We start from the raw sequence: 10,746 nt of genomic DNA on the forward strand, positions 1-10,746 counted from the left end.
GCATTAGAACAGAACACAGCAGAACAGAACAGCACAGAACAGAGCAGAAAGGAACAGTACAGAGCAGAACAGAACAGAGCAGAACAGAGCAGAAAGGAACAGAACAGAGCAGAACAGAACAGAGCAGAAAGGAACAGAACAGAGCAGAACAGAACAGAGCAGAAGAGAACACAGCAGAACAGAACAGACAGAACAGAACAGAACACAGCAGAACAGAACAGCACCGAATAGAACAGAACACAGCAGAACAGAACAGCACAGAACAGAACAGAACACAGCAGAACAGAACACAGAGCAGAAGAGAACGCATTAGAACAGAATAAAGCAGAACAGAACAGAACAGAGCAGAACAGAACAGAGCAGAACAGCACAGAACAGAGCAGAACAGAACAGAGCAGAACAGAACAGCACAGAACGTATGGTTACTGTGTAACCTTGGTTCTCTGAGTGAAGAGACTATCTCTCCACTCCGTTACATATTCCATATGTACGGGATATGATCCCCGCTGCTTGTCAGGGTACTTGGATAATTCTTTAAGACACACCGGCTAGCCCGGCCACGCCCCATCGCGTAGCTATAAAGCGCCAGCGCAGGCGTGTGATCATTGATAGTTTGATTGAAACGTGTCTCCGAGCGGCCTAAGGACTGGAGAGATAGTCTCTTCACTCAGAGAACCAAGGTTACACAGTAACCATACGTTCTCTATCGTCTCGAGACTATCTCTCCACTCCGTTACATATTCCATATGTACGGGGTAGACCTTTAAGACACCCCGTGAGGAGACAGTGCAGCCCACAATCCCACACCACAATGTGCAACGAATGAACTATGTACAAATATACAATATATACAAGACCCCGGAGTAGGCCCCGCCAGACGCTAGGGCCCATCCTGAGAGGGAAAGGGGCGGTATGGAAGCCTGCAAGACGCTAGACAACCAGAGGGAACCAGCCAGAGGCCCCGCAAGACGCAAGGGCCAGCTGGCCGGAGGGAAGCCGCTCACCCGGCCCGCAAGACGCAAGGCCGAGGGGAGACTACGTGTCTACCGTCGTGCTGAGCCCAGCACCCGCTCCCCAAGGGAGGGGCTGGCAGCGACGTTAAGGCGGTAGAACCTGGTAAAGGTCGACGGGGATGACCATGTGGCGGCAGAGCAAATGGAGGCAAGTGAGGCTCCTCGCCACAAGGCCCAGGAGGCAGCCACACCCCGAGTGGAGTGCGCCCGGACCCCTGATGGGACGGGCACGCCTGACAGAAGGTAAGCCTGACGGATCGCGTCCACCACCCAATGTGACAGTCTGGACTTAGACAAAGGCCTTCCCAGACGTCCAGGGTCATAGCAGACAAAGAGCTGATCCGACCTCCGGATAGCCTGAGTCCGCCGAATGTACTCCGTCAAAGTCCTCACCGGGCACAGAGCGGACTGATCCTGCTCGGCAACCCCACCACCATCCGGAGAGGAGAGAGACCTAAGCTCAATCGATTGGGACAGGTGGAACTCAGTGAGGACCTTAGGGAGAAAGGCTGGGTTGGGCCTCAGAACGACACTGGAACCGTCTGAGGAGAACCGGCAGCAGTCTCCATGCACTGACAATGCATGAAGTTCACTCACCCTCCTGGCCGATGTAATGGCAAGCAGGAAGGCGGTCTTAATGGAAAGCCACTTCAGACCAGTACCCCCTAGGGGTTCAAAAGGGGGACTCTGAAGAGCCTCAAGGACGATATACAAGTCCCATGAAGGAACTGCGGGACCAGTAGTCTGCACCGTAAGCCTGTGGGCCCCCCGGAGAAACCGAGAGATGAGGGCACAGTCCTCAGCGCCAAGCGCAACATGACCGATTCGCACTGCTTTGATTGCTGCCACCAATCCTCGCAGTGTTACCGCAGCCTTCCGGGCCTCCAGCTGAGACTGCAAAAACTGCAGGATGTGCTGGGCTGAGGCTAAGTAGGGGTCTACCTGGTTAGACCCACACCAGGCAGCAAACAGTTGCCAACGGTAGGAATACGCCGCCCTTGTGGATGGAGCCCGGGCCTGCTGAATCGTTGCCACGACTGGCTCTGGTAACCCTAAGGCCAGAAGCCTGTCCCTCTCAGGGGCCAAGCCACCAACCTGAGACCCGCTGGAAAGGGGTGGAACAGGGCTCCGTCCGCCTGGGAGAGAAGGTCCCTCCGGCACGGGAGCTCCCATGGTGGTCCGTCCAGCAGAGGAGGAATGCCCGAGAACCATGCCATGTGGGGCCACAGAGGCGCCACCAGTATCACCCGCACATGCTCCACCTGGACTCTTCGCAGAAGAGGCTGGAGAAGAGCAAAGGGGGGGAAAGCGTAGAGCAGAACCCTGGGCCATGGATGAGCCAGAGCATCCCAGCCCAAGGGGGGATCGTCGCTCCTCAGCGAGAAGAAGAGCTGGCAGTGGGACAACTCCCTTGATGCGAACAGGTCGACTTCTGCCCTGCCGAAGCGATGCCATATCTCGGACACCACTTCCGGATGGAGCCTCCATTCCCCCGGCTGAGGGCCCCCCCTCGACATGATGTCCGCCGCGGAGTTCAGAACTCCCGGCACATGCACGGCTCTGAGCGAGAGGAAGAGGGGGTGGGCCCACTGCCAGAGAACTGTCGCCAGCCTGCACAGGACCGGAGAGCCCAGCCCCCCCTGCCTGTTGATGTAAGCGGCCGCCACTGTGCTGTCGGTGCGGACAATCACATGATGACCCTTCAGTCTCGGCAGAAAATGACGCAGAGCGAGAAGAGCCGCCCTCAGTTCCAGGACATTTATGTGCTGACCCTGCCACCGGCCGGTCCAGACACCATTGACCCCCCAGCCTTCGTGTACCGCGCCCCACCCTGCCGGGGATGCGTCGGTGTACACCAGCTGGCGATATATCACTGGACCCAGATCGCGGCCCGCCCTGATGTTCGCGGGGACCTTCCACCACCGTAGGGCTCTGTGGAGCCTCCGGGAGACCCGTACTTTGGTCTTGTGGGACCTCTGAGGGCACAACCCCAAGCTTAGCAGACACCTTTGTACAGGCCGCATGTGCAGGAGGGCGAGGGGAACTACCTGCACCATGGCCGCCATTAGGCCCATGAGGCGAAGGCAGAGGCCCCAGTTGACCAGATCGTGCAACCTGAACAGGGCAACACAAGACCTGAAGGCCAGCTGCCTCTCCTGGGTCAGAGAAACTGTACCGCTCCTCGAGTCCAGGACCATACCCAAGAAGGAGGTCACCTGGGCCGGTTCGAGCCTGCTCTTTTTGTAGTTTAGGCGCAGGCCTAAACTCTGAACGTGGTCCAGCAGCAGGGCCACATGTTGGCGGCATTGCTCCTCTGAGACTGCGCAAACCAGCCAGTCGTCGAGGTAGTTCAGGATCCTGACGCCCCTGTGCCTCAGGGGGGAGAGAACCGCATCCATACAACGAGTGAAGGTGCGTGGTGCCAGAGAAATACCGAACGGCAGCACCTGAAACTCGTATATCTTGCCTGCAAAGCCGAACCGCAGGAACCGCCAGTGACCCCTCCAGATTGGTATCTGGAAATAGGCGTCCTTCAGGTCTATAGTGGCGAACCAATCTCCTGCAGAGATTGCCTGCCTCACCCTGGGGACCGTCAAAATCCGGCATCGCAGGGGCCGGAGATACTGATTCAACCCCCTGAGGTCCAGAATAGGGCGAAGCCCTCCATCCCTCTTCGGGGCCAGAAAGTAGCGGGAGAAAAACCCAGCCTGCTGATCCCCTGAGGCCACCTCCCTTATAGCCCCTTTTTCCAGAAGAGCGGACAGCTCTGCCTGCAGAACCGCCCTCTGGTGAGGATCGGCCACTGTTGTAAACATGGGTGTCCTTGTAACTGGCGGTCGGCGCAAAAATTGGATGCGATACCCGTGGGTCATGGTGGAAACCACCCACGGGTTGGCCTCCAGGGCCAACCAAGCCATCCTGCGAGCAGCGGATGGGGGAGCCTGGTTGGCCCGAGTCCGATAATTGTCAGGAGGGTTGAGGGCGCTTAGAGGACCCCTCTGCCTTAGCAGACAGTCCTCTGCCCCTGCCCTGGCGGCGGCGCCTATTCTGCCGGGAGGCCTCCAGCTGGAGTCTAAGGTCCCCTTGACCCCATGACGAGGCCTCAGGAGCTGCTACTGGTCGAGAGCGAGACCGTCTAGGCCTGGAGCCTGCGGCACGCTTGACAAGGCCCCCTGAAACCTCCTTAGCACAGCGGCGGCTCTCCTGCGCCTGCTGCAGTAAGGCAATGGCGTGAGGGCCAAACATGGCTGTGGGTTCCACCGGCACCTTAAGCAGACAGTCTCTATCCCCCTGTTGCAGCTGGGATTGAGACAGCCACAAGTGGCGCCTAGCTACCCAAAAGGAAGCTAAGGCACTGCCTGCCGCCTCAGCCTGCTCCCTCATCACTGAGGAGAGGCATGAGGAGGCCATCTGCAGCTCCTCACCGATACTGGTGTCGAGCTGAACCTGCCGAGACAAGTCTCGGAGGTAAAGAGACAAGATAGCCCCTGTATTTGCCAGCCGAGTCTGCACTGACATGGCTTTATGTAGCCTGGCGAGCAGACTATCCATGACCCTGCAATTTTTACTCGAGCAGGTGGCGTTCCCAAGTATGGAGTTAGAGGGGGACACCAAAGGAGTGAGGACCCGGTCCACTGGGGGAAGTGTCCCACAAGCAACCTGGTCCCTGTCGTGCATGTTAGAGAACCGGCGACATGCTGCAGACCACCTGTGGGCAGTGGCTGGAGTGTGGAACTGCTGGCACAGCAGCTCCTTAAAATCAGGTAGGAGCGGCACCTGCGTAGAAGCAGGGCTCATCTCCTCACCCTCTTCAAACCTTGAGGACGCAGCCCTGGGATTCTCAGGAAGGGCAACACCCAGAGCCCTAGAAGCCCTGGTAATTACTTCCTCAAACCGACGGGCTACCTCTCCCCTAGTAACCTCACTCACAGACGGCTGGGCGCATGAGAGAACATTCTCCTCTGAGGAAGAAATGGTCTCCACATCTACATCCTCGTCCTCCGCCTCCTCCTCCTCCTCCCCTAAGGGAGGAAAAGAGCTCAGCGGAGGCCGAACCCTAATAGGCTGAAGAGGAGGTAATGGAGCCTGCCAGGCACCAGAACACTCCCCCCTCCCCTCCGAAGCCGCAACCAATCGACTGGTCTTAGGCTGTGGTACCTCACAAACCTGAGCACCCATACGCTTTTGAGCAAAGAATCTGCAACGGGCCTCTCTTGTACGTGCAGGCAGAATAAAACAGTCCATGCACGACTGAGGGTTTTCTCTGGAGACTAAAGCATGTTCATGCCCCAGACATAAAATGCAGTTATCATGCCCATCCTCTAGGGGCATCGCCACCCCACAGCCCACACAACAATGTCCCTCCTGAGCCGCCATGCTGACCCAGAGGTAATACGTCACTTCCTGTTAGCCGTAGCACCGAAGCTAGCTCACTTATTTCTCTTTTTTTGTGTGTGTTTGTTCTTGTAATGGCTGAGCGCGCCGGCCGCCTTTCTTCTCGTGAGAGCCGTGCGCTACGGTGGGGTGGACAAGGAGTGCTTAAACTATCGGAGGAGGAAAGACCGGCATCCGTTGCCAGGTGCGTTAGCCCGCGAGCCGCAAGCAATACACCGGCGAGAGGACACCACCAGAGCCGGGAGCCGGAGCGTAGCTCTGGACCGACCCTCAGACAATCAGCGCAGCTGTCACAGTCAGTACCTCACCACCGAACGCGTCAGCTCACGAGCCGTGAGCAATACGTTGGGGAGAGAGCACCGTACCGAACAGTCAGCACCAAGCGTGTATCCACCGAGCGCGTTAGCTCACGATCCGCGAGCAATACACTCAGAGGAACACAGCCACCCCCGCCGGGAGCCGGAGGACCTCCGGCTCAACCAGACAGGATGACTTCGTTCACAAAAGACAGACAAGAAGAGCCCAAGACACAGTAATCCAGGGAGGCTGCCAAAGACAGACGCCCCGACTTACAACAGGTAAGTGGATTCGATAACAGCACCCTGGCTCTTTCTGTACGTAGATTGAGAGATTCTGCACCCTGACGCACACGTGGAGATCAAACAATCAATGATCACACGCCTGCGCTGGCGCTTTATAGCTACGCGATGGGGCGTGGCCGGGCTAGCCGGTGTGTCTTAAAGAATTATCCAAGTACCCTGACAAGCAGCGGGGATCATATCCCGTACATATGGAATATGTAACGGAGTGGAGAGATAGTCTCGAGACGATAGAGAACAGAGCAGAAAGGAGCAGAACAGAGCAGAACAGAACAGCACAGAACAGAGCAGAAAGGAACAAAACAGAGCAGAACAGAGTGGAACAAAACACAGCATAATGGAACAGAGCAGAAGAGAACACAGCAGAATGGAACAGAGCAGAAGAGAACACAGCAGAACAGAACAGCACCGAACAGAACAGAACACAGCAGAACAGAAAAGCACAGAACAGAACAGAACACAGCAGAACAGAACACAGCAGAAGAGAAAGCAGCAGAACAAAACAAAACAAAACAGCACAGAACAGAACAGAGCAGAAAAGAACAGAACAGAGTGGAACAAAACACAGCAGAATGGAACAGAGCAGAAGAGAACACAGCAGAACAGCACAGCCTAGAACAGAACAGAACACAGCAGAACAGAACAGCACTGAACACAGCAGAACAGAACACAGCAGAAGAGAACGCAGCAGAACAAAACAAAACAAAACAGCACAGAACAGAGCAGATAAGAACAGAGCAGAAGAGAACACAGCAGAACAGAACAGCACAGAACAGAACAGAACACAGCAGAACAGAACATCACCGAACAGAACAGAACACGGCAGACCAGAACACAGAGCAGAAGAGAACGCATTAGAACAGAACAGAGCAGAACAGAACAGAACAGAAAAGAACAGAGCAGAAGAGAACACAGCAGAACAGAACAGACAGAACAGAACAGAACACAGCAGAACAGAACAGCACCGAACAGAACAGAATACAGCAGAACAGAACAGCACAGAACAGAACAGAACACAGCAGAACAGAACACAGCAGAAGAGAACGCAGCAGAACAAAACAAAACAAAACAGCACAGAACAGAACAGAGCAGAAAAGAACAGAGCAGAAGAGAACACAGCAGAACAGAACAGCACAGAACAGAACAGAACACAGCAGAACAGAACAGCACCGAACAGAACAGAACACAGCAGAACAGAACACAGAGCAGAAGAGAACGCATTAGAACAGAACAGAGCAGAACAGAACAGAACAGAACAGAACAAGTCAGAGCAGAACAGAACAGAGTCCCACTTTACTTTGTCTTTATCTTGATCCCACGGGAGTCTGTACTCACTGTAGCAGTCTGCTTTACTCTAGAAACCTTCATACTGTTTACATGTATGTTGAGGAGGGATCAAATGAGTTGTGTTCTCCCAGAGGTCAGGGTCATGTCAGGGTTGTGTCAGTCCTCTGACAGGATAGGGAATTGTGAAGAACTTACCCCACGTTGCACCCCATGGTCATCATTTCCGTTGGAATTCGTTGTATTTTTTTTTTTTTTTAAATGGACAATCCAAAAACTCAAGAATTGTACAGCAGCTAAGAAGAAAGGTCTGCACCTTAAATATAGCGGCTAGCTGTCCCTCTGCAGATATCCTTCAGCTTTGGGGTGGGAGTAAACAGAACTGTAAATACTGCCTCAGCTCTGTGCATCCTGGAATGACAGGTGACAGACAGACTTTTCTGTGGCTTCAAGATTAGCCCAGAGTTCAGGGGATGTAAGTAGACACTGTCCAATGGGTGAGCTTCCTCAGTGTTACAATGTTGCTGTTTAGATCAGTAAGACCTCACAGGAAGTCAGGAGTTTGAGTAACGTTTTCACATTTAAAGATTTCCTCTTTGACCCTCCCCTGTCCCCCCAGCGTCAGAGCCATAAACTCCCTGACCTTCTCCATCTTAAAGAGTTGATTGTCATGCATCTTTGAGTCCAGCCTTGACAGAAATAACATGAAGACCTATGGGAACCCTGACTTTAAGTCTACACTGTTTCTTTCCCCAATTTGGTTTGCATAGTTTCAGCTTCCTCATTGCACACCTTCCAAATTTGGAGGACTGAGGAGGGAGTAGAGCTCTCACCAGGTCTGCGTTGGTTTCAGGCAGAAGTGACTGAGGGTTGGACCAACCTGCACTGTGTCAGATGCAGATAATAAAAGATTTACGATACTCCAAACTAGTTCACCTAAAAACTGATCTCATTAACTTGATTTGTGGTTGTCTTGGTGCCTGGACAAGGTGAGTGTCCATTGTGGGCAATTACACACAGGTAGACTGGAGTTTAGGATTATTTGTACCACGAGACGAACAGGTTGTTCGTGATCCCGTGTTAATGAACGTTTTTTGTTATGAGACAGTCACTTTTTCACACACAGTTCACGTTTATATAATGGTATGGTGAAGAGTGAAATGAACATCTTCACAGTAAATCCTTTGATTAATACAGCTTTCTTTAAAAAATCCAGGCTAGACGTTTGATCCAGCGCTGTCTGAATGTTCTCTGCAGAGACTTTATTATGGAGGTGGGAGTGTATTAAAAACTGATAACAGCCTCTCTGTTTTTAAAGAACATTGATAAAAGAAACACATTTGATGTACCAGAATATATCAATTCTGTAGTTTATTATTTAACAGCACAGTACAGATGATTTGAGCCCTCACATAAAACCTAAATGTTATAACGTGTTTCAGTCTTGACAATTCATCTTTATTTGGCCACATTGTGCTTTCTACAGCCCAGCCATACACTGGCCAAGCCACCAATCTCTCTGGACAATTTAACTGTCTCATTTTGCCACTAAAAAAAACTGTGGAGTGATTTATATCTTCCTCCTGTGTTTTCCCTCTCTGTCCTCTGACTTTCCTGGCAGGCTGAAATTGCTTTATTATTCCCCCAGAGTCTGTCAGATCCCCCAGCAGCTCCAAACTCATCACCCATCACTGGCTCTTTGTCTGAGAGGAAATAAAGTATCGGGATTTCCTGGGTGACAGATTTGTGTAATCGTCCTTCGTCCAGGCTGGAGGAACAATTCAGAGGACAAGGAGGGAGCAGAGAGGAGAAGAGAGGGGGTGATTAGTTTGCCTTTTAAAATGAAAAGTGAGATTATTTGAAGAGGAGCTCTCCAGGAGGGTCTTTTTCTTTTGATCCACATCAATTAAAGGTGTAATTACGGAAATATGGACAGAGGCGACAGGCATTTACACTCTATAAACATAGATAAGTTCAAATATATCTTTGGTGCATTTGATACCACCTGAGTTCACCTTTCTTCTCTCCTCCACATGGTCCTGCATGTGTTGGAAATGGAGTTACACGTTTCACTGGCCAATAATGCATTGAAGCGCCTCTTCCTTTGGTTTGAATGAAATCTCTATAAACATAAATCACTTTTCACAAAACAAGGTACTAAAGATAGGACATTAACGGATTTATTGAAGGGAAAACACTTACCTCAAGTAGCATAGCTTCAAGACCTAATCATTGGACCAGGATCCATGAGCAGCTGACTTTTTTTCCCAAGAAAAATTCAGTACTCAAAGTCAAGTTGCAGGGATGTACCTTCAGTTAGGAGCATGGTGTTGTTAAAATCTTGGGCCAGTTCAGGAGTCCTCAGGGAGGCATACTTACCAGATGCCCTAACCACCTCATCTGGCTCCTCTCGATGCAAAGGTGCAGCTCTACTCCAAGCCTCTCCTGGATGTCTGAGCTACAAACCCTATCTGTAAGGCTGAGCCGGGCTGCAGAGAAAGCTCATTTCAGCCACTGGTATCTGCGATCTTCTCTCTCAGTCACTGGCCACAGCTCGTGGCCATTGGTGAGGGTCAGAACGTAGACTGACCAGTAAATTGAGAGCCCTGCCTTCTGGCTCAACTCTCTCTTCACCACAACAGACTGGTATAGCATCACTGCTGACGCCGTCCTGATCCGTCTGTTGATCTCTCGCTCTACTCCCCTCATATATATATATATATATATATATATATATATATATATATATATATATATATATATATATATATATATATATATATATATATATATATATATATATATATATATATACACATAGGGATGTCCCAATATAAGTGAGCCCAACCTCATATAGTTGATGAGAGAATGATAAAAAATGATACAATAAGGTATGGTACATTGCTGTAGGACATAAAACAGTGATAAAGGGCCAGCCCCATGGGTTGAAAGGGGGTCATGTCTTAAACTACACCTGACCCTGTAGAAAATAAAAGTCTGTTTCTTGTTTCATGTCCTGATTCCAGCTCCATAATTAATGAACAGACATCAAAGTGTGATTGATCTGACAGAAGGAAAGTGTGTGATTAAAGTTTTAAAATGTTGACCTGATGCTTTAAAACTTTAAGCATGCACCAATTTTCTGACTTACTGCTGATAGTATGAAGGTTTGGATCATGGACTTAATGTTTTAAGGCCTATGAATCAGTTTGAATCACTTTTTAAAGACTTATGTCTGACATTTTTTTGAATGTTATAGTCTCTGTGTTGGAGCCTTGATGACCATAAGAGCATCACTTTGTCTGAGTGTCATTCTTCCACAGTGCTGCACTGTGTTCTGTGCCCTCTTTAATAATGTCTATTTCCTCCATTATTTTTCTTTTTTTTCAGAGCAGAAAAAAGAAGGGATTTTTTCATGAAACCTTTTCCCCTCTTTGGTAATTGTCTCATTAATT

The 10,746-nt window shown here is 50.8% G+C and overlaps 1 protein-coding gene across 1 annotated transcript; it reads right to left on the reverse strand.

The window, feature by feature from the left end:
* Positions 1-1,043: 1,043 nt before the first annotated feature.
* LOC141802270 (uncharacterized) lies at positions 1,044-3,931 on the reverse strand. Its single transcript, XM_074685805.1, has 2 exons — positions 2,080-3,931; positions 1,044-1,951 (listed from the first exon to the last, which is right to left on the reverse strand). The coding sequence occupies exons 1-2, from the start codon at positions 3,929-3,931 to the stop codon at positions 1,044-1,046; spliced, it is 2,760 nt and encodes a 919-aa protein (XP_074541906.1).
* Positions 3,932-10,746: the final 6,815 nt, after the last annotated feature.

This window comes from Halichoeres trimaculatus, unplaced genomic scaffold (genome assembly GCF_033239565.1).
Source record: "Halichoeres trimaculatus isolate MK-OKI-2021-1 unplaced genomic scaffold, fHalTri1.1 fHalTri1_scaffold_13, whole genome shotgun sequence".
NCBI classification, from domain to species: domain Eukaryota; kingdom Metazoa; phylum Chordata; class Actinopteri; order Labriformes; family Labridae; genus Halichoeres; species Halichoeres trimaculatus.